At 37.7% G+C, this 25,030-nt stretch overlaps 1 protein-coding gene across 1 annotated transcript in view; it reads left to right on the plus strand.

Moving 5' to 3' along the window:
• The window catches only part of TMEFF2 (transmembrane protein with EGF like and two follistatin like domains 2), a 250,820-nt gene that overhangs the window by 223,910 nt on the left and 1,880 nt on the right, over positions 1–25,030 (plus strand). The window contains exons 8-9 of the mRNA XM_027125399.1: positions 19,976–20,099; positions 21,971–22,129. Of these exons, the coding sequence (XP_026981200.1) occupies positions 19,976–20,099; positions 21,971–22,129 (283 nt within the window). The remainder of the gene's footprint in view (positions 1–19,975; positions 20,100–21,970; positions 22,130–25,030) is intronic.

A 25,030-nucleotide genomic window follows, 5' to 3' on the forward strand; every position in this document is an offset into this window, starting at 1 on the left:
GAATTTTAGAAAAAAAAGAAATTATAATAAGCTTAAGGTATCAATGGGGAAGAAAAAATGGAAAATCCAATAGTCAAAGGAAACCAAGAAATGGGAATGGTCTTCAGATGGATAATACAATTGCTACCTCTTATTGAATATAACTGAATGCTTGGCACTTTATCAGTGCTTTTGTGTGAAATGACCCTTCAGTAAAAGAATTATTTTCACCATTGTAAACAAATTTAGGCTAAGAAAGTTTAAGCAATTCTCCCAAGGTCACACAGCTATTAAGAAGACGAGAATAAAAAAAAAGAAGATGAGAATATGTGTAAACTGATATCTCTTTGACCACAAGGCTGCCTGATCTCTTTCCATTATACCAGCCTGCCTCTTGATACATATAATAATAGGGGAAAAGGTAGCAGGATGAATTTTGGTTACATTTGAAACTATACATCAGTGTCTTGTGGAGGATATTAAAGGAAACAGAAGCAAATCCCTAATGAGGATTAAAAATATCGTATCAAAGAACATGTTCAGAAAACTAAAAAAGGAAAAAGAAGTTGAGAAAATTTTGTTGACTTTTTGCTAAAATATGCTGATGTGGAGATATTTATGTTTTTCTGAACATCTGGTGGATATTAGTATGTTTTTATTCACAATCTTCTGTTATTAATGATAAAGGGAAGCTGAGTAATTATGATATACTGCCACAATGAATGAATATCATGCATTTTTTTTCCAGTGTATTACAGAATGTCATTATTCCTTCAAACATAAAAACATAAAGTTATTTTTAAAAAGAGGAATATGGATGTTATCCTATTGTAACAAACAAATTGTTTCCATCAGAATAGACTGAGTCAGCAACTGTTGTATCTACGAGATAAGAATACATTTTAAGTCATAAGATTTGTTGTTATTAATAAGTGACTTAAATTACACTTTAACATTGCCTTAAGTTTGAGAAATAAACTAAACCTGATATATATTTGCTTTGCCAAGAGAGAATTCCATTCTTTTACAAGAGGTCATGGAAGAGAGATTCTTTTATTAGAGATAGAGACACCATGGTTTCTGTCCCCTTGGTAGATTGTCAAAACAAAGTGTATCTTTACGGACCCTATAATCCTTCCCTCTGGCTTTTTTTGAGGGCTCTTCAGCCACCCAGGATTCTTGCAAGAATTCACTACTGAATATAACGGAATCTCTTCCATAAGATGCCAGAAATGATATATACTCAAAGGCTAGATAAGGCAAAAGGCTAGATAAGGCAAGCATGGCATGGATCTGCTGGTCCTGTTGGAGAGGGAGCCTCCCCATGAGTGGGGGCACTCCACATATTTGCATGTGCCAGTGAGTGTGTGCCAACTTGGTACAACAGCTTTTATTGCATGTACTACGCTCCTTAGTCTATACCCTCTACCCTCATTTCCCTCACTCTCAATGCTCCAGAAACTGACAGCTCCCCTACAAGCCATGCTCTAGCTCTCATCTGACTTTTTGTATATATTATTTTTGTATATATTTTGTATATATTTTTGTATATATTATTCCAACACGGGATACTCATTCTTCTTTCATTTGTCTAATTCTTGTTACGATGATCGTAACCGTCACTTTCATTTATTAAGCATTTACTATGTGCCAGGCACTGTGCTAAATAAATGCTTCTTTACACTTAAAATCTCATTTACTTATTACACATATTAGTTTAAAACAGCTATAATTTATTGGGTACTTACTGTGCGCCAGACATTGTTATAAATGTTTTACCGACATGCATAAATGTTAAATAACTTGGCTGTGGTTACAGAGTTGGAGGGTGGAAAAAAACAGAATTGAACCCAGACAGCCAAGCTCCCAAGCCTGTGATCTTATTGCCTCACAAGTGTTAACAGGTAGTACCGTTATTTCAACCATTTTAAAATTGGGGAGATGGAGCCCATTCCCTCCCCACTTTCACCCTGGAGTCCAGACATTTCTGTGTTCTCTTCGGCCCCTATCTTTACCCAGTTATCACATCGCTTTGTGTTAGCCTGTTTGCTTTTCTGTTTCCTTCTTTTTCAGTGAGGAAACAGAAGCCTTGAAGAGTTAAGTAATTTGCCAGAAAAAGTTAATAATACTAAATGGCTGGGCTGAGATTGAGCTTGGCTCTCTCTTCCAAAGTCTGCTTTTTTCCCTCTGCCGAACGATCTCTTATAAACGTGAGCCAGAGTATTTCTCGGCGGACAGGCATTTCCATGAAAACGAAAGCAAACTGACTCAAAAGGACGCAGAGATTATTTATTTCTAGGTCTATTGTTCCATTCTTGTTTAGTTCCTTTAGATTTGTTTGCAAGCATGACTATGAGGACATGTGATGATAATATCTAATTAAAACTAAAGCATTTATTAAGTGCTCATTTGCTAGCTATTGTTCAGAGGATTTTATATGGATATTTTCATTTATTCCTCACTATAACCCCATGATGCAAATACTCAATCATCCCCATTTTACAGATGAGGAAACTGATGCACAGAAGGGTTATATGAGTTGCTCTAAATCCCACAGCTGGTAGGTGGAGGAGCTAGATTTGGAACTCAACTTGACACATGGGTAGGAGAAACGAGATTCTTTTCAGTGTTACCAAAAATTCACTGTCGATTACCACAATGATTCGACTCATATAACATATAAATTGTGTATTACGAGACTAACAGAAAACATGCCTTACGTTCACTACCCCTCAGAGAGTACTGAGAAATACTTAGAGAATGAGAGAGAAATGGTTGGGCCTAAAGCGCTTTATGCTCATATTTTGCTCCTAATTCCTCTGGAATGACTGAGCTCAAAAAGATGATAAAGGGCTTGGATGGGGCCAACTTTTGTTAGCAGAAAGACAGATGGGGTCTTGAGACTTGGCAAAGCTATTCCTCTGCTAGGCATACTTCATCTTCTCTATATAAACTGATCTCCATTAATTCGTATGGAAGACTCATTGTTCCAAGTCTCAGATGAAGATTCCTACATCATATGAGCTTAAGCCTGGCACAGTTCTGAAAGGACAGGCTTGTCACCTCTAGCCACAAACAGGACATGGTAGTAGTTGCTTCCAGTGACCCAAGACCAATTAAAAAATAGAAATATGAAAGGAGGTCTGGCCCTCAAAAACAATTAGCCCATTCCTGTTACTGCCAACTATGATAGAAAAGATTGTGGCGTTCCAAAGTCATGGAAATCCACTCAGTCAAGTGGATTTCTTTGACTTTCTCAGTCAAGTCAAATCGACTCTCTCAGAACTGGAGAATCTGTTTCTTAAAAACCATATGACGACATAAAGATGATGGTGAATATTTAAAAGAGCTTCAATAGGCTGAGGGAAGTAAGATTTCACAGTTTTACTATGAGAGATTGTTAATAAGTGATAAACAGCTTTGAATGTACACAATCTACACTGAACAAGAATAAAATCTTAAATTCAAAGACCTAACCATTCCTTTTGTAAGCTTCTCCCCATCCAAAAAAAAAAAAATCACTTGATGACCTTTATTTTTCAATTAGTGTATTTTTTCTGGTAAAAATAAAACATATTTATTATAGAAAATTCTCTCTACTACCTAGAAATAATCAATGTCATTATCACTGTCAAAATTGGGGTGAATCTCATTCCAGGTTTTTATATTTTCCACACATTATGTATTTTAGTATCGTACTCATTTTTCTATGTCATCAAAACTCTTCATAATTTTTTCTAGTTGAATAATATTTTATCATCTAATTACACCACAATTTACTTAACTATATTATACTGCTGCTGAAAATTTAGGTAGTCTCTCAGTTTTCACTTTTATAAAGGATGTTGCAATTGATTTATTGATGAGTCTTTGTCTGCTTCTGAGGCTCTTAATATGTTAGTTTTTCAATGTTTGTATCATTTTCTCTCCCACTGATGATAATTCAAATTCTTGTCTCTGTACCATCTATCCCTGGCCCAATCTAACATAAGATGTAGATTTCCAATGATTATAGCTTCTCTTCAGATAGACTAACTGGCCTCCTTATAGGGTACCATGCTGAACAATTTAACTGTCCTGCTATTTGAGATCAGCTTTTAGACATGACCTGATATGAAGCTTACAAAATGAATGCCCTATACATGGTCCAATCTAAGTACACAGACCCAAACAATACATGTAGTAAAAAGCCTAGAAGTAAATAAATTAAATGTTGATAGTAGTTTTGTTGAGGGTGTAAACAAGGAGGTCTTTCTATGCTGCTTCTACTTTCTATATTTTCTACTATTCTTAAATCAATGTGAAATTGCTTTTATAATGAAAATACCCAATATACTTTATTTTTAAGGAAAAAAAGTATAGAACTAAGCAATTTAGCCCTCTCAAAAAATACACATTCTTCACATTGAATGATACAGTTTCCTATTAGTAAGTGAAACACCTATGGTCATGACTATACCTACAAATTCAAGTGAAGGAGGAAGGTAATCATAGGGATCTCTCCAGGCAAAAAACATTTCTGTCTCAATTATCTATATCTTTCAGACAAAATTGTTTTCTGGTCTGGAATTATCCAGATGACTGCCTCTTTCATTTGTCCCCTTAACTCTATATGCAGAAGTCTAAGAGAATGCTTTACCATTGAAAAATTGTGAAGAAAACACCAGATTAAAAAGGAGAACACACAGAAAAACTGGTTGTGTGTATATGAGAATTCTCTGTATTCTCTTTGTAGCTTTTCTATAAACTATTCTAACATTTAAAAAATTACTTTAAAATGAGAACACATGGTTTCTGGAGCTATCTTTCTGCCCTTGACCCACTGTATGACATTAGGGAATAATTGAATATTTCTGGCCTCCACACTCTAATATATCAAGGAAAAAAATACACACCACACCACACACACATACACACACAAACACACACACACATACACACACACACACACTTATATGTTTAACTTACCTAACATTTAGGGATGTTGCAGTCTCAAGTAAAATAATAGCTACAAAAAAACTTTTTAAAATGTAAATCATTAAACGAATTAAAATAATAATGTAATTTAGTAATCCTTTGGCCTAAATAGAATTTATGTTACATAATGGAAATTGAAGAGAGCAAATCTACATACTTCTTATCTTTAATAACTCTTATTTTCTCATGATAACTTTTTCAAAAAGAGAGAAAAATATTTTACTTAAAAGCATTCCTCACTGATGTTTCTTCATAGTCTAATTTTTCCCTTTCATTTCATGATATTTCTAATCTTGCCTTTAAACTGACCTCTGCACATCCCTTGTAGACCATTATAAATGTCCTTCCTACTTTAGATATCATGTAGAAGACTTCCTTTTAATAATCATAAATTTGCTTAATATAGACATTTCACCCCGACCATTTTCCTACTAAACTATTGATTTCTTTCAGTTAATATCAATTCTGTTGTAGAAATACCCAAACATAAACAGAGTTTTCAATGCAGTCTCAAAAATCAAAATCAGAGATCTGTCATGTTTATACATCAGAGCTTAATTGTTTTTCCTGCAGTCTTCCTCATTATACAAAATGGCACTACCATGTTCAAGCCAAAAACCTAGTCATCTTTGATCCATTCCTCTCATTTTGCAATACACGAACAAGTCATATTTAGTCCACCTCTAAGATATACGTGGAATACAAGTATTTTTTTCTCTCTCCACTGCCACTATAGTCCAAAACCTGGACACTGTCTTTCACCTACACTACTGTATTGGTCTCCTATTTGTTCTCCCTGCTTCCTCTGTTTTCCCTCAATGATCTATTTTCCACACCAGTCAGATATACTTGAAACTATCCCAATGGGTTCTCATTGCGCTTTAAATTAAATCAATACTCCTTAGTGTGGCGTACAAAGTTCTACATAGTAATAAGGACCTCGCTGTTCTCTCCACTCCGTTTTAGCTCTCTCTTTACTTTCCTGGGAACCCTCTTCTCTAGGTACAATGTTGGCTCCTGGAATGTCATTTTTTTACTTTAGAGTCTTTTTCTGTATATAACACTCACTCAGAGGGCTCTTCACCTGGCCAACTTTTTCTCATCCTTCCTTCTTCAATACCCTTCCCTCACCTCTTTGAAACAGGCTGCCCACCCTAGTCTGCTATATCTTAACATCCTTTTTTCTCTGTAACATTTCTCATTTAGATGCTAGGTTTTTGTTTGTTTTTACTTTTGTATATTGTATTATGATGTGAATGACCTTTATGAGAGAAACTTTGACCCACCACTGTGCACTCTGTACCTGCAGTATTTGGCACACAGGAGGAGATCAGTCAATATTTTTTAAGTGAATGAATAAATTGATGAGCTAATTAGGTACAGTACAGGTAGGAGCAAGGACTAGTAAATTTTAAGACCTTATAAGAAAAAATGTGTTTCTTACCTTCTCTGGATCCAAAGGGCTACATGGTCACATACCAAGAGCCAGAAGTTGTGGGTTGATACTGACAGCATTCACTGCAGCAAAAGTGAGGGGCTTGTTTGAATCACCTATGTCGCACTCAACTCGCATCTCTGGATATAGCCATTTTGTGGTTTTTCTGTTTCAAAATAAATAGTTCCCTATAAGCCTCAATTCTAAGTGCCAGCTGTTATCCAGTGCCAGCTGGATAAACTAGGTGTTTGACGCTCTCCAAATTCAAATTCGTACACATTTTACAACCCCTATTGATTTCTTGAGTGGTTAACCAACCGTGTACTTGGGGAGTGTAAATTATACACTGGGAGTGTGTTAGACCTGTTAAAAGGTAAACTAACACTATGAGACCACAAAGTACCACTTAGTTAATAACTAATTTCAAGTCGTAAATGCTGTCCAAGTGGAAAGAAACTGTTAAGAACTACGCCTCATCCTTAACTATTTCTAGAGCAGTTCTTGCACACAAAGTTATCACTGACTAGAAATGAAGGAAGTGCCAGAAGAAATCAATTATTCAAAACTGGGAAGAAAGGGGGCGGGGAGGGAGGGAGAGAGAGAATATTCATAGCTATTTAGAATACTTGAGGAATGAGTTGTCCTAGATTTAAAAGATTTGTACTTAACCAAGGGATAATGCTTTAACGATGAGAACATTTAATGTCCAAATTTTCTTAATGGAGTACTCTAAATTCCCATCCTTCTTAAACAAAAGATGCTAAACAAACTCCAGCGTTTTCTTAATGAGTCAGAATTCTATAATGGCATCAGTTATTCAAGAATTCTAAAAATGCAGATAGAGATAATGTGGGAGATTATACTCCAGATGTGACCTGGAATTTTGTTGAAAGGTCACTGATGTCAGTTTGCTGCTTGGTCATTTGCTTCTTTCTAATAAAGGTAAAATGCAGCATCATTTGTTGTATGACAAAATAAACAATGTAAGATAACTGCCTTTCTTATAAGATGAATTAATAAATCAAAAATGAATGTAGCCCCTTTTATAAAGTTTCCCTAGCTTCTCAAAAATTCTTCTTTACTGTGGTTATTAGCATCTTTTGACACATCAGCACTTTGAAAACATAATTTCTGCGTTGCAAATGCAATGAATCATAGATCTTTCAATCTATGCTTAAACTAAGGTGATCATATAATTTACCACCTTAACTAGGAAACTTTTGAGAGTGAAAGGAGGCACTATGAATCATTATGCTGGGAAAATAAACATAAACCAAGATTGTACAGGTCACATACTAGCTGAAGCCAATCTTTCAGCTCATTTTCATTAATTCCATATGGACTGTTAAAAAGTATATTTTATCAATGTGAGTGTTTGGTTGCTAAATAGTCATTATATTAGTTTGCTAAGGCTGCCATAAAACATCACCACAAACTGGGTGACTTAAAACAACAGAAATTTATTATCTCACAGTTTTGGAGGGTAAAAGTCTGAAATTAAGGTGCTGGCAGGACCACAGTCCCTCCACATTCTCAAAGAGAGAATCCTCCCTTGCCTTTTCCAGCTCTGGTGGCTCCTACATTCCTTGGTTTATAGCAGCGTAGTTCCAATTTCTGCCTCTACCTTCATCTGACCTTCACTGTGTGTCTTCATATGACCTTATAAGAATACTAGTCATTGGATTTAGGGCCCTCTCTAATCCCGTATGAAAGCATCTGAACTAATTATTTTCCAGTAAGCTTGCACTCTGAGGTTCCAGACAGATGGGAGTTTTTGGAGGACATTATTCAACCCAACGCGGTAACCAATAAAATATTTGGTTAATGTTTTACAAATAATCATTAGATAAAGATTTTACTGACGATAAAAAAACGTATAATACTGAACATGAAAAAGACTTGTTCATTGGTATTCTCATGTCTCTATAACAGGTTAAACAGAGAGACCACACGGAAATCTATGACGGATTATCACATCATCAAAAGTTTTATCTTAGAAAGCAGTACCACCTTTAATAACAGTCTTATTCTGCTTAAATACAAAGATACTTGATTCATAGACATGTACTAAATATCATCAAAACAGAATAACTTTCAACACCATGAAACTGTTCCGAGGTTATGTTATGTTCAGAAATTACTTCTTAGGAAAAACTACAAAATTCTGTCTTAGAGGTTGACTCTGTGACTTTTTCAATATCAATTTTATCTAGAATGCTTATTTAAAATGTCAAACCAACTTTCAGAAATACTCATAGCATAATCAGCTGCATTTGTTTCTTAAAATTGTTTCATCTTATCCCTGAATATTAGAAGAGATGGTATACCTTCTAACGTTCTCAATGAGAATCAACTACATTAATTTGGTCAGGTACCAACATATGGCAGTACTCCAAATTTGTAAATGAATCTAAATCTACGCTGTAATTTTCTAACTGTCCTTTTTGGGCCATGACATCATACAGGAGGAATGTGCAAACCCATCAACCCATCAATTGCCTATACTTGCTCTTTCAAGTCATTTATAGATATCTTTTTTTTATGGTTAGCAACACATTTTTGCCCTCCAGCCTTTTGCCTTTCACTGAATAAGCTGAAGTGCATAGCAAATATAGCTTTTACCTCTGCATCTAATTCTGTCATGCTGAATATATACACTCTACTGAGTCGACTACAGTTCTCCACTGTATTGCACCTTACCTTGTCGGTTAAGGTAGGGATTGTCTGTCTCTCTAAGGACACATTACTGAAGTGCAGCTGGCTCTTTGATGCAACAACTAAGAGGGACTAATCTTTTGAAAGCCACCACACCAAGGTACAGGCAGTTTCCAAATATATTGCCTATGCCTGTCATACTCATTTATTCATGCTACTTACTGAACACCCACTTATTGCTACTTCTTGTTCTACACCCTAGAAATGTTACAGTAAATAATACAGTCTCTGCCCTAGGAGAAAGTATAATCTATTGCAACGTTTTCTTGTGTGCTCTGAATGGGTAACAGGTGTATAAACTCATTAATCTACTTTAGCAGTCAGGTGGCTTGAGTGGCTAGAGCCCCCAGGCCGATTGTCTCCTCTGTTTGCCTAAAACCAAATCTTATCCTTTTCTATGTGTGTGGTAATGTGAAAAATTTGGAGATGCTATGGTCTGATGCAATGTTTCCCAGAAAGGAGTCTAGTGGAATAGTCCCACAAAATGTTCCTAAAAGGGAGAGGGAAGTTTCCTAGACAAATGAGTTTAGGAACACTCCATAATGTGTGTCCTTTCTAGGCATCTCACAATGCAGGTTAGCCTTTTAAAGACTCTGAAAACAAGCAGTAAAGAAATGCATATAGCTGTGTTTAATCCGCTCTTTCCCAAACTTATTTGACTATAGAATCCCTTTTTCCATGAAGCCTGCTCCAGAAGTAGCACTGCATTGACAGAGCTCCCCTTGGGAAACCCTGGTCTGGAGAGTATGTCCATTGTCCTTAAGGCCCGCAATTTAAAAGAAAGGGTGGCTGTCTTGTCCTGCTCAAGGAAGTAAAGAGATGTCCCTCCCCAGCTGCCCTACTCTTGTGCCGTCGACACCTGCTGTTTGTTGTAGCACCATCTCTCCCAGTTGTCACACTGCCACAAATGCTGACTAGGCTTCCATTTATTCCCTCTATTTGTCCTCTTTCCTGCTCCCACTGCTTCTCTTATAACTTTCTCTTTTCTACGGACTAGCTGAATGTCTAAAGATACCACCAATGGACCAATGCTCCTTTACCCCCATCTGGAAATTGAACTAATCATAATCCTTGATATAATCTGCACCTTTCCTCAGCGGTGTTATTTGTTTCTATATCCAAGAGAAAGCTTCATTTACTTTCACACAGAGAATTCTTGTTGCTATTCTGGTTAGTTGTCTAACAGAGCCATTAAAGAAGCCTAGAGATTTGTGAGAGCTGGTCTCAGGATGCCTGGATTCTGACAACATTTAGAAGTCTCTCGCAGATGCTGGCATTTGTTGCAGGCAGCCTATTCTTTGAGTGTTGTGTTCTCAAAAGGGGCCTAAAATAAAATAAAACAATAAAAATGAAGTGTGGGCTTCCCTGGTGGCACAGTGGTTAAGAATCCGCCAATGCAGGGGACACAGGTTCGAGCCCTGGTCCCGGAAGATCCCACATACCGTGGAGCAACTAAGCCTGTGTGCCACCACAGCTGAGCCTGCGCTCTAGAGCCTGCGAGCCACAACTACTGAAGCACGTGCTCCGAGAACCCGTGCTCTGCAACAAGAGAAGCCACCACAACGAGAAGCCCATGCACCACAATGAAGGGTAGCCCCCCGCTCGCCGCAACTAGAGAAAGCCGGCATGCAGCAACGAAGACCCAACACAGCCAAAAATAAATAAATAAAATAAATAAATTTATAAAGAAAAAAATGAAGTGTATTCTAAAATAAAATGAAGTGTTCAGGCTGACTACCAAGATCAAGGAAGGCTTGATAGCTGAAGGCCCCTGATGACTTCTCATCACAATCAAGGTGGGTGTGGGAAGAGCAGCGCTGGGCAACCCAGTGCTCACACACTCCTGGACACGGAACAGCTGGCTGAGATCAGTCCTTTAAGAGAAGGAGCCAAGATAGACTTGGGACCACGAAGATGGAGCAGCGCCAGCGTAGTAATCAAGGGAAGGAAGCAGGATCCAGGGAACAGGAAAACCTAGCATTAGATGGCTAGAGACAGAGAGATGAGAAACGGCTAAGGTGGTGTCAAAAGTATTGTGATCCAAATCATCTGAATGTCAGAATTGCCTGGGGTACTTTTTTTTTTTTTTTTTTTTTTTTGCGGTACGCGGGCCTCTCACTGTCGTGGCCTCTCCCATCGCGGAGCACAGGCTCCGGACGCGCAGGCTCAGCGGCCATGGCTCACGGGCCCAGCCGCTCCGTGGCATGTGGGATCTTCCTGGACTGGGGCACGAACCCGTGTCCCCTGCATCGGCAGGCAGACTCTCAACCACTGCACCACCAGGGAAGCCCTGGGGTACTTTTTTAAAAGACAAACTTCAGGTGTATCAGCTGGTGATTCTGATTCAGGTGATCAGGACCAACCAAACCCTGGAAATCTATTTTTGACAAGCACTTAAGGTGTATCTGCGCTAGAACAAGCAACATTACCCTTAAAGGAGGAATTTGAGGATACTAACCCACTCATTAAAAATTTTTTTTAATTTATTTATTTATTATTTATTTTTTAAATTTTTGGCTGTGTTGGGTCTTCATTGCTGCACCCGGGCTTTTCTCCAGTTGCAGAGAGCGGGGGCTCCTCTTCATTGCGGTGCGCGGGCTGCTCACTGTGGGGGCCTCTCCTGTTGCGGAGTACAGGCTCTAGGCACATGGGGTTCAGCAGGTGTGGCTCGTGGGCTCTAGAGTGCAGGCTCTGTAGTTGTGGCGCACGGGCTTAGCTGCTCCGCGGTATGTGGCATCTTCCCGGACCAGGGCTTGTCTTGTGGTTTAAAAAGTTCTTAGCTGCATGGTCTGCATGTTACACTGGAAAGAGCCCTAGTTTTTTTTTTTAGTTTGGGGGGTTTTTTTGCGTTACGCGGGCCTCTCACTGTTGTGGCCTCTCCCGTTGCGGAGCACAGGCTCCGGATGCGCAGGCTCAGCGGCCATGGCTCACGGGCCCAGCCGCTCCGCGGCATGTGGGATCTTCCCGGACCGGGGCACGAACCCGTGTCCCCTGCATCGGCAGGCGGACTCTCAACCACTGCGCCACCAGGGAAGCCCAAGAGCCCTAGTTTTGACCCCAGTTCTGCTTATCGATTGTGTAAATTTCTAAGACAAGTAATTAAACCTATTTGAGCTTCAGTTTCCTCATCTATATAAAATGAGATTTTTATAAATCTACTTTGAAGGGCTATATTAAGGTATACATTTTTGTTATGTTAAATATCAACACGATGTTAGGCATGTTGTAGATTCTCCAGGAATTGTAGATTTATCATCCTGTCTTGAGAATCTGTTTTCTTGGCTGTGTTTAGAAGACAACACCAAATCATGTGGAAACAACCCATAGATACAGTACATTATGTATAGTACATAGCACAGGGCCAGACACGTAGTAGGTACTCAAGAAATGTTCATATAATATATTACCAATTTTTTGGTCTTATCTACGTTATTAAAATCTTTAAAAATTTCTGCTGTGTTTCAGTGAATGCTCCAGCCTAAATCCTCCTCATTCTCTGTTGGCTAATAATTTCAAAGTCACAGAGGAAAACAAATGTGTCACCTGAGAGGTTTATCTTAACTATTTATCCATTGCTGCATACGTAGCCTATAAAGGAGAAAATAGCTTGACTCACATAGCCCCGAAGGCAAAAGTGGACAGGATCTGAACCCTCTGTCACTTATGTTGTCATTTTCAGCACTGTTACCCAAGAAGTTCACTAAGAAAGGACACCCAGATTAGCCACTAAGCAAATAAGTTTGGCCAGAAATGCATAGGTTTAGTTCAAGACAAAAGAAAAAAGGGGAGGGGAGTATACCTGGCATAAAATGGCTTCCCATAATTTTTTCTTTCTCTAAGGTTTACAGTAAACTTTGTCTATGAAGAGCAGCTTGGAAGAGAGCAGGGTTGCTGCAGCATAAAGCTCAGTGGGGAGAGCTGTAGCAAATTGCCCCAGATAAGCTTAAGGCAACTCCACCTCTGGACTCCTGAGAGGCTAATGAACCATGGATCCCTGCCTCTTCCCAAGGCCTGATGTTTACACAGTGTTGTCAAAGACAACTAAACTTCCATAAAATACTATATTTCTAAAAGGTCTTCAAGCATAATCCTCTAAACCTATAGGAGTTACCCACTTGCTGAGAGTTAATAGGCTCTTGACTGAATGGTGAAGTTTGAAAAGGACCATTATAGGCAGAGTGCAGTTTCCCCCAGTTGCCTGTTCTCTTCACTATTTGGAGGGCCCCACCATCAGAAGCCAGCCAGGGCATTCCTAAGGCAGGGGACAGAGAAAATGGCTAAAGATCTGCTTGTTTTCCTCCTAATAATAAACAACTTCTTCTTCTTTTTATCTTGGAGGTCTAGAATTTCTGGCTACATCTATATGAAACTTGTGATGTCAAATTCTTCAATTTATTAAAATTGTTTTTGGATGTCGTAAGTTAAAATGGTACATACAAGTTTCTCTTCCAAGGTTTTACAGATTTCTCAGCTTTTATCCATGTAAATATATTACCAGTAGAAACTGAGATAATAAAAGCCCATGCAAGTAATCATCCAGTATTGTTGCATTTCAGTCACTCCAGTCCCCAAATTACTATGTCTATTTCAGATGCTGTTACTTTTTCCAATTTAAATTCAGGCAATTCTTGAATAATGCCATTAAGGTCTTGCCTGAGAATTCAGTAACACAAAAATTAGTTTTCTTCCACTGTATTTAATTTTATGTCCAATAAGAATATTTATATATGCAAGTGGTGATGTGGATAATCACATTTCACATTTTATATTAGTGCCTGATCAATAGTACAATAAGAAAGAATTTCTCGGGCTTCCCTGGTGGCTCAGTGGTTGAGAGTCTGCCTGCCGATGCAGGGGACACGGGTTCGTGCCCCGGTCCGGGAAGATCCCACATGCCGCGGAGCGGCTGGGCCCGTGAGCCATGGCCGCTGAGCCTGCGCATCCGGAGCCTGTGCTCCACAACGGGAAAGGCCACAACAGTGAGAGGCCCGCGTACCACAAAAAAAAAAAAAAAGAATTTCTCTGCATCCCCACGCATCCTGCTCCCAACCCATACCTCTGCCTAATTAGCAAAGTTCTGGATCCAAATAGTTTCAATTACTCTTCTGAAAAAATAGGATAATGTTCAACTTGCAGAAGAAATGTAGCACTTGAAGGACTTGATCTCTATTTTGAAGGGTTTTCTTTTAAAATCTTTAACAGATAACTAGGAATATTGTGACTGGGCCTCTGCTCTCTACAGAACTTTAGAATTGATCTTGTCCTTAAATGCTTCCCCATCCGTTGTGCTAAGCTGTCACTTTCAGCTAGCATTCTCATTTGAGTCTCTGTCCTAGAGGCTTAAAAAAAGAGAGACTCTTCTCATCTACTCATCTGTGCCTTGAGGAAACTATGACAGCAGGTGAGGCTATTATAGAATTTGTTAAGTTGCAAGAACTCATATTGCATTACATTCAGGACCCATTCAATAGGAATGCTTTTCTGGTCTTTAAAAAACTTCGATTGCAATTCAAGCTAGATAGGAGGTTTTACTGCCACCTCATATGTTTATACCTGATAAGGACAGGAAATCATAAGAATTCTATATTTTCTTTGAAACCAACTCTAATCAACAATGGGACCATCATGACTTTACTTCTAAATTCATAATTTGTTTCTGTCCCAGGCACAATATAAATATAATGGAAAGAAAGATAGTTTTTCTAGTTGGTTAAATAAAATTATTTTCAAACTGCTTTAGCAATAGGATAGTAAGCAGGAGAAATTACAGTAAAATCAAGTAATCATCAGTAGAGGAATATCTCAGTGCTGGAGTTTCCTTGTACTGTTATAAACATGACAAATAGAAGTATTACATAAATACATCAAAAATGGAAATTTCATTTTGCAGAAAAAATGTGTCACATTTTGTGTGCCCACAGGAAAAGAGAGTTGAAAAGATAATAAACCACACTGTACAACTCACATGCATGTACTTGTCAAGATAATTCATGATGCTAAAGCATAATGTTAAAAATTAAAGTAAGACCCACAAGCATATTGTTCCCCACAAGGAAGACAACATGTAGTAAAGAGCACTTTAAGCTAGAATGTCTGAATTACAGACCCAGTAAATATTTAGGATATTTTACACTCTTTAAAAAGTAAGATGTCCCCATAATTAAGGCAAAGTGATTTCCTTACCTAAATAATGTCCTTACTTCTCCACTTGTTTTTCCTAGGATATCAACAATAATATTTCGCAATAAATACTTATTCGTAATTTAATATAAGTAAATATTAAGAATAGAAATAAATATTACTCTTAAAATTCAAAGAACCTAGAGATCTAAGATAATCCAATCTACCACACAGTAACACTCTACAACATCTGAGAAATAGTAACACATATGAGAAGTTTTCACACCACCACAAACTCATCACTTCACTATATAACTCATTCCCCTATTGAACAGTTCTGGTTGCTTAAAAATGTGCAGCGGAAATCTGCCTCCCTAAAGCATCCTCTAAATCCTGATGATACCTCTAGTTTAGGATCTTTCCAACTTACTCTAAAATCCTTACACAGAATCAGACTCCTCATGGGGACTCAGAGGCCTAAAGGATTTGTATATATATTCTAAAGAAAGGCCTGATTAAAGCAAGACAGGGCTGTCTCCAGAGAAATATCATCTGACCAGCCCCCAGATGTCCTCCCAGACTGTAATACACCATGGGTAGGATCTGGTCCTTTAGCCTATAGGTGCAGAAATTTGATTTTACAAACCCCAAGAATTCAGTGGGCTGAAGAAAGCTGACTTGTGCCCCCAAAATGCATGGAAACTCAGAACCAATCAATTCACTCAAATGAAATATATAAATGTCAAATGGATAAGATATCTAGGTGGTACTGTCAAAGCCAGCTACACAGAAGTCCAACTATTTTAAGACTAAAGAGCAGAGCATCAAAACAAGAGAAATGGGTTAACTGAGTATTTAATAGCATCAGACACTAATAATCTAGTGCAACCATCTTTGCAATCTTTGCAACTGAGCACTCTGGGTTTGCTAGTTCAAGTTGGCTTCTCAGGGCACAGCATCCCAGAGGGCACTTGAATAGATGACACAGCATGACATTCAGATGCTTCTTTTGCCAGACTCTAACCCTTATCCAAAGGGAAACATCCTTTCTTCAGATATAAGGATAATTTTAGTCTAATTTTACAGTCATATTTCTGCTTCAGTTGATAATGTGTTGCTTTGATAGATTAACTCTCTGAACGACATCTTGTTTCCAACTTTTTGGGAAGAAATCAGGGGTAATGATAAACACACGTGTACACACACACCACACTCTGGGCTATATTGATTTAAATATCTGAACTGCTATGCCTGGCTCTGCCCACTTTCTATTCGACTTATCTTACTTGACTTGTGATTAAAGCAAAGTCTTGCTATTCGCCATTTCCTCTGTCTCTTCAGCTTGCTGTGTCTCTTTCCCTGAAAGCACCAGGATAGAAACAATACCTATAGCTGTGCTTTAGAGCAGCCCACTTCTATAGCTATCGATTGGAATGTCGACTAGCAATGGGCATGCAGCCCTATTAGCTCTGCTGCAAGTAACTCAGATTATACCAGAAGTTGTTTCCTAAAGAAGTCAGGATTTCATTCAGAATAAACAATTTGTAAACATTTAAACAGGAAACTGGACAAGGATTTTAAACAAAGACACGAAGAGTTTCTACCATGATCACTCTCTGTCTTAGAAGAAAGAGCACAATCCTTACATTAAATCTCTTTTTAAATGGAGAACAGAGAAGTTGATGCCTAAATCGTCAACCACCACAGAAAACATACAGACTTCCAAAGTATCATTTTTCTATGATTTTTTTTTTTCGGTATGCGGGCCTCTCACTGTTGTGGCTTCTCCCGTTGCGGAGCACAGGCTCCGGACGCGCAGGCCCAGCGGTCATGGCTCACGGGCCCAGCCGCTCCGCGGCATGTGGGATCTTCCCGAACCGGGGCACGAACCCGTGTCCCCTGCATCGGCAGGTGGACTCTCAACTGCTGCGCCACCAGGGAAGCCCCATTTTTCTATGATTTTAAATCATTAAATGCTTTGTTATTGCTTAAATACCTATGCATAAACATCAGGATCACAAATACCCATTATGGTCCATACACATATTTGGTTTGTATATTATATTTCTGTGTTTCTACTCTTCTTAATATACTCAGATCTCATTTCTAAAACGTGTCTATTGCATTACTAGAAGTGGTTATATATTCAGGTTTTCAATCAACTGGTTTACTTGTTTGGATTGACTATAAATTTGTTGACATATATTGACGATTCCTCATTTTCTTGCCCAGGGTTCATTTCTTCTACTCATTTATTTTCAATCTCTCTAACTTTCTTATTTGACAGTATCCTACGAGCAGCATAACAGAGCACTCCAAGTTCATAAGGAATGGTGTAAACTAATTAGCAGATTTCATGATGGAAACTATTCCCCTCCCACAGGATCATCCTGTCTGGATAATGAACTTTGTGAAAATATCCAGCTCTTACTACACTAAGGCAACAGTCTCACTCAAACAATCACCTATTTTGCCCTTGGACTTCAGTTCCTAATTGTGGACATGGTACAGATTCAGAAACAAAAACAGTATGGGGTGAGGGACAGAGTTAAAAATAAAATAGCCTTAAAAAATGGATTTTGAGTTAAGAAAATTCTTGATCTTCTTTTGCAACTGACAGAAGAATAACCCTAATAAGATGTGTTTGAAAAATACTATGACTGAAATCACAGTGTATAAGTGAAATGTAGGGAAGTTACAGAAAATTCCCCTACATGCAGGTGTGCAGAAGCACTGAAGGGTTACTAACGAACACTAAATAGAAGTGTTGAATAGTTTGTTATGGGGAGAAGATCCAGAAATAAGAGTGAAAATCAGTGCTGGTTCATTACATCAGCAGTGAGGCTGGCAAACCCCACAGCTAAAGTCATCTTTCAATAGCAGGTGTGTGGTTTGTCCACTCTGGCTTGTAGCCCCCCAGCCAGGGCACAGAATGATCCCAGTCTTCATGGATCCATGAATGACCACAAGCCCTCTCAAGATGTATCTAAATACTGTGGTCGTTCTGCTTCTCTTTTGGTCACATCTCCCATACTGGAAATTTTACCCCACACTATCCATTTCAGTTTTGGTGTGTTTGCTTACTGCAAGCAGTATTTCTTACCAAAAACACCGTAGTAGCTTGGAAGAATGGAAGAAACCAAAAGAGAAAGTTCTATACATTCTCAGTCTTTTCTATGGAAGCGGTTCTTTTCAGTTTAATAGTAATTATCAAAGTAGAAATATTATAATGCAAACAAAAGATCACCTAAATAGGTAAAAAGACATAGATATAAAACAAATGAATGATTTAAATGCCATCGCCAGCCTCTTCAGCATCCTTATGATAAATCCTTTATGAATTTGGGTATGTCATTTGAAATATTACCCACCATACCGATGTGCATAAATATCCCTACACAAGAAAGCACTTAACATATTTAACAATTTACTTCCAACTTTAATGTTTTTCAGATGACAGCCTAGATCTTAAAATGTATAGATATTTTATAGCCTTGCTTAAACATAAATAATACATTTGTCTAATTCACTAATACCAAAGGTACCTTTTTTTCTCATGATAAATATAGTCACCATCCATGACCGCCAGTAAAAATTATAAGGATGCACTATAATAAAAAAAACTATACCCCTATGTGGAAATGATAGGATATAATCTGTTTCATAAAAATAGTAATTTATTCTCAATCTTCCATCACTGGGAGAACGCATTACTGCTGACCGATTACTGTGGTCTTGAAAAGTATCTTTAGATTGAAGTCAAGAGAGTTATATTTCTCATGCGTTTAGGGAAGAATTTTAAAGTATATCAGGTCTCAGATTATAGAAGAAACTCAAAAAAGGCAAAACTTTGTGTTATAAAATGAACATATAAAGAATCCAAAGACTGCTTAGAGATGGCATTACAAATGAGAAGCAAATGTATTTAGACTAACAGAGGTCAGAAAAAAATTTAGTATCTTTACAGAAACATGAGAAAACAAAACTTGTTAATGACAGAAGAAAGGGTTCATTTTAGAACACAAGCTTTTTTCTTTACCATAAGTTTAAGTTTCACATGACATTGTTAAATAGGTCAAATATTATGAATTAGAATACACTCATAGCATTCAGTATGTACTGTGTTAGTATCTACATAAGTGATTCTGAAATAACATTTGCTCTTTCAGTAGCATTATTTAGGCAATAACAAAATGTATGGGTACTAGGAAAATTCATGTTCACAGTAGATGAATAAAGCCTGAAAGAATACATCTGTTGAAATTTGCATTTGGTTTTGGAAAACTTCTGTTTAACAATTGAACACGGGCATATTTTTTTTTTAAGCTCTCACATGGAGAGAGTATCAACGTATTAAAGCAATTTACTTTTAGGGACATTATGCTGGGCTTTGAAATTCAAAAAATAGGATTTTCTTCTTGAATTATTTTATGGTCAATGTACAGTGTCTACACAAGGAAAATTAAAGCTGTCTGACAACTCATAGAAACATCACTGGTTCTTAAAGATGTAAGAAATTACATAAAAGCATGAAAAGTACTGGGTAATTTTGCAGTTTCATCTCTAAACACAATTGTAAAGACATCTGTCTTTCAATTCTTTCTCCCTCTTTCTTCTGAAGCATGGCCTTTTAATTCTTGCCCTTTTAAATATTTTTGCCTACTGTAGCTTTGCTTCTTAATGTACTGGTTGATCTTACCAGGCTAAGAAAGTATTTACAGGGGATGTTGCTTTTATCTGTATTCACAGAGAATGCTAACAAATTAGAAGAAAGCGCCAGAGAACACCACATACCTTGCCCAGAACATTACAATGGCTTCTGCATGCACGGCAAGTGTGAACATTCTATCAATATGCAGGAGCCATCTTGCAGGTAATGTTTTCACCCTTTAACTTTTAAATGTATAAAGTAAAAATACAGAAACTAAATTCTGGATGTTTACAGAGAATTGGATGGCATTCTGCCTGAATGGGCGATCAGCAGCCATACCTTTCTCTCCCTCTCCTACACACACACACGCACACGCACACGCACACACACGCACGAACGCACGCACGCACACACACACACACGCACAAACTAGAAAACTACAAAATGTGTGCACATACCCAAGTACTATGTAACACATCATTATATACACTCTTCTGGTGGAATTTTAAATTGTACCTTGGGCATTACAAGTTCCTTAAAGACACAGCCTCCTCTGGTTTATTCATCACTCTTTCCCATGGACACAGAGCAGTGCCTGGCACAGATCAGGTACTTGATAAATATTTCTCAAACAAATGAAATGAGGCCTAAAGATAACACGGTTGCTTTTGGGAGGCTGTCTTTTCCAGAGTCCTCCGGGTCTTCTAATAAATATCATCAATCTTGGTTTTGCTAGGATCCACTATCCACAAGGCCTGTGGAGTGAGATATTAGCTATACCTCCACAGATTCAGACTCAGTTGAGACACAAAGAAATTGCCTGTCTGGATTTAGTTAATAAATACAAATATCTGCTGAATACGCATGGATAGAACATAATTATTTCAGAGACGATAAAGCCAAAGTGAAAAAGACCAACGTATTTTTTATTAAAGGAATATACAAGTGGCAAATGATGAAATAGGTTGCACATTGCTGCTATACAGTGAAAGGAGTTTCTCTCTCTTGTTCTCTTCCTTCTCTCCCCTCCCTTCTCCCCTCCCCTCTCCTTTCCTCTCCCCCTCTTCTTTTTTCTTCATCTTCTCCTTCTTCTTTCCTCCTTTCCCTTTCTCTGTTTCTCAAGAGCTGCCTTCCTTTCATGTTTTCCTTCATTGAATACACTAGCACTTGCCTTCCAGTAGAGCAGCCAGGCACAGTGAGAAGTTGCACCTGCTGCCCTGTCATCCCCAGCAGGGTCGTCATTATTAAAGCCCTCTGATGCAGAGAGGAAAGATCCCAGGATGTAACTATGAGAAATTCAAAGTGAAGTACTAAAATAGTTCCACAAAGTCAACGACAAGTTGATCCCCACTAGTATTGTTTTCATGTGAGCTGTTTCCTCGTTTCATGCAGATCGTCTACCTGAGCTTTCTGATGAGGGCTGAGTGAGGGCGAGGCAGCCTTCATTCTCAGATGAATAGCGCATGGGCTTGTTTTGCTGAACCAACCATATTGCCTACATCATAATTACTTTTTTCCTACTGAAATTTAATTCTCTAACATAAGCAGACAACTTTATGACCAGTAAATTAAAGAAATCACTCTTGTTGTACCTCTGGCCCTAACACTTTTTAACACTTATTCTAACAGTAGCATAGAGAATGCTTTATCCAAAAATAGATAAGTAGTACTATTTTTTATACTCATGTCATCAGAAACAAGCCTTTTCTCAAGCAGTTATGTTGACTTAGGTTAATTAAAGAGCAAGTTAAATAAAATGTAAAGCTCACCTGAAAAAATATATATAGAAAGAATAATTATTCCTGGGCTTCTCTCGTCTCTCTATATTATCACCACAAATTATCTACCAACTCTCCTATCTTCAAACTCATATCATAAAGTATAAAAAGAAACTGCATTATCTTTGAAATAAAAAACACAAAGAGATCTTATTGAAAACAAGTATTTGAAAGACACATCTACAAAGTACTATTTTTTTTAAGAGCAGGAAAGGGAAACGAAAGGTCCTAATTCCACAGTGAAGATAAATAGCTATAGGCCAACTATAAAAATGAGTCCAGCAACTACAGGTAACTGGACACTATTTCTTCCAGGTGTGATGCTGGTTATACTGGACAACACTGTGAAAAAAAGGACTACAGTGTACTATACGTTGTTCCCGGCCCTGTCCGATTTCAGTACGTCTTAATCGCAGCTGTGATTGGAACGATTCAGATTGCCGTCATCTGTGTGGTGGTCCTCTGCATCACCAGGTCAGTAACTGTACTCAGTGGCCACCTACATGAAGGGATATGTCATTCCTCCTTGTCTTAGAGCTCTCTAATTACAAGTCCCTTCATGGACTCTGCAGCCATCCATTCTCTGGAGTCCTACTTCCTCATCATAACAACATTGGAATGGCCAAATGGAAAGACATTGACTTTCGTGCTGGAGTGGTACAAATTTTTTTCCTTATTTTGCATTATGATGAGGATTATTTATTTTCTAAGGAAAGGTCTTTTTTCCCCTTCTAATGTGTAATACCAATCTTTGTTTAAATATGCTTTTCTCTTTTAGCTATAAAAAGTCAGTCTTCATTCAGACTACTAACAGACTATTTAAATGAGCAGTGTTTCCTGACTTACTCGGATTACTATGCCAAATGAGATCATAGAATAGATTTTATACAAGGCCTAGAAAAGTATTAAATTATAGCTCTCATTTAGGGCACTTATATTTCCAAGTATAACTCTCAGGTATAATCATTTTTAACATATTTGATATAAACCACAAATACATTTTTATCTTAAGTTAACAAAATAATTTTTAATCACAAAATTCAAAGAAAATAGTTATAATGAGAATGATTATGTTGTAGTACATGAAAACCTTTGATATATGGAAACACGCAGCAAATTTCACAACAAGCTTTCATATCAAACCCCCAAACAATCAGACAGTAATTGTTTCCTGGAGAGTTAGGTTGAGAGAAATACAGAGATCTCATCCAGTTTCAACAGGAAAGAAAACCATGAATAATTAGTAATGTCTGGCATCGGGCTTGGAGTAAAGGAGGGAGGCCAGGTATGGCTTACTTTCATTAGCGTGTAAATTCATGGTAACCAAGAATTAGATTGCAAACCGAATGCATATTATTTATGTCCTGTCTAACCAGAAATGTTACTGAAGATTCTTTGTTCTGATTTCACTCCGCTTGAGATAAAAGTTCCCAGGAAGTTTTTCAAGGTTTTTGTCAAATTCACAAGGCATTTGGACTTTCAATCATTTGTGCAGCTCTACAGTAAATCAGAATGTTTCCCCCAAAATTATTTTAAGACAAGAAAATAAAAGTATCATATCTTTAGAAAATAAAGGCCATAATACATCGCTATATCTGTATTGTTCTATCTTCTTTGAGGACAAGTGTGGCATTTGCTCTTGAAAAAGACAAAATATGGTTCATAGATCCTTCCCTGGCCTAACGGCTTAAGGGAACATCATCGACGGGAGCTCTGTGCTACTCGAAACCAAGTTGAGTTCATCAACTCTACTCTTATGTTTAGATGCCAAGTGAGTCAGTGGATTACATTAAAATTGATTCTGGGGAGCATAAAAATAACTCAAGAAACCAAAAATATTAAGTATAAAAGAAAAGATAAAAAAGAATCTAAAACACAGGAAGCTATGCCCCATTACTCCAGGGGTCTTGAGCCTACTAATATCTAAGTAATATCAGCATGTGAAAAATGAAATTCATATTTAATAGATATAAAATCATAACAATTTGATTTGCTACTTCATGTACTGACAAAAATGCAGAACTTTAAATACTTCAGCAGATGTTTAGAAGTCTTATTAATCAACTTCATTCCCATATGTAATAAAAACAACTGGAATACATAGGGTCCTTATCTCCCCAGGAATTGTGTCTGTGTGTGTGTGTGTGTGTGTGTGTGTGTATGTATGTATGTATATCTGTACAGACACACACCAATACATATATATATACATTTGGTAACATTATGAAGGAACAATTATCCCCATTTTCAAGATAGGGACTCTGAGGTACGAGAAGTCAGCAAATTGCTGAGTATACACAGCTGAGCAATAAGGGCAAAAATGGAATCTAGGCTGCCTAGTATCAGAGCCTGTACACTTAACCACCAGTCATACTGCCCCTTGGCTGGTCAAGATGTCTATTTTCTGATGCTCAAGACAACCTAACTGAGCTCCAAATTAGGCAAGCCATTTTTTTAAGACATACGGCTGTTTTCATTTTCCATGTAAAAACAAAACAAAACCTATCTTCTATTTACTTTTGAGGAGGAGAAATAGCACATGAACTAAACTGGCATTATTGTAATGCATTTTATAAAACTCTCCTAGGCAATCCAAGCTTTCCAAAATCCAAGAGTCATACTAGTCAATAAACTACACTATTCTCAGTATGGATTCATTTCATTCACTTGAAAACATTCTGCTCAAAAACCAGACTTTGCAGCTAGGCCATCCTCCCCTCTAACCCTTCCTGCCCAAACCCTCTCTTCCTGGTGACCTGGCCACACTCGTCCATCAAGACTTGTTCCAAAACATCTAGTTGCTAAAAGATTTACAAAATTACATGAAACAGAGATCCCCTCAATTCTCTTCAATTTTCTTTTAATCTCATTGTCACCTGGTCTCTCCTCTTTTCTACCTCTTTTCTTTCTCTTCTCCTCTCCCCACTTTCTTTTCCTAGTTCTTTCCCCTTGTTTTTACTACTTTAGTCAAATATCTGTCCTTCTCCTAAATAAACATGTGTCATAAAGAATACAGACATCTAGAGACATGTTCTGAAATGAAAAGAGTTGCCCTGCTGAGAAGATGTATTTTCAGTCTTCCATCTCCAGCTCTCACTTGCTGGGAATATGACTTCCAGCTCCATGTTCATTTTGACAGATCTACCCCCAAAAAACCCATATATGTATATACTATATACATTTACTCACATATGAACATATATATGAATATATATTTTCCGACACCCCCCAGCTTATTATAATAGGATTTTATATGAACTTTATATTGTTAATTTTATTTGTATTGTCAAAGCATTATTTTATTATAAGAGAAAAGCTACTAGATCAGAGCTTTCCAGATAATTTGACTGAGTCTTAGCTTTCTATAGACGCTAA

The sequence above is a fragment of the Aethalodelphis obliquidens genome, unplaced genomic scaffold, assembly GCF_003676395.1.
Source record: "Aethalodelphis obliquidens isolate GAN/ISIS:26980383/991018 unplaced genomic scaffold, ASM367639v1 scaffold2, whole genome shotgun sequence".
Classification (NCBI taxonomy): Eukaryota; Metazoa; Chordata; class Mammalia; order Artiodactyla; family Delphinidae; genus Aethalodelphis; species Aethalodelphis obliquidens.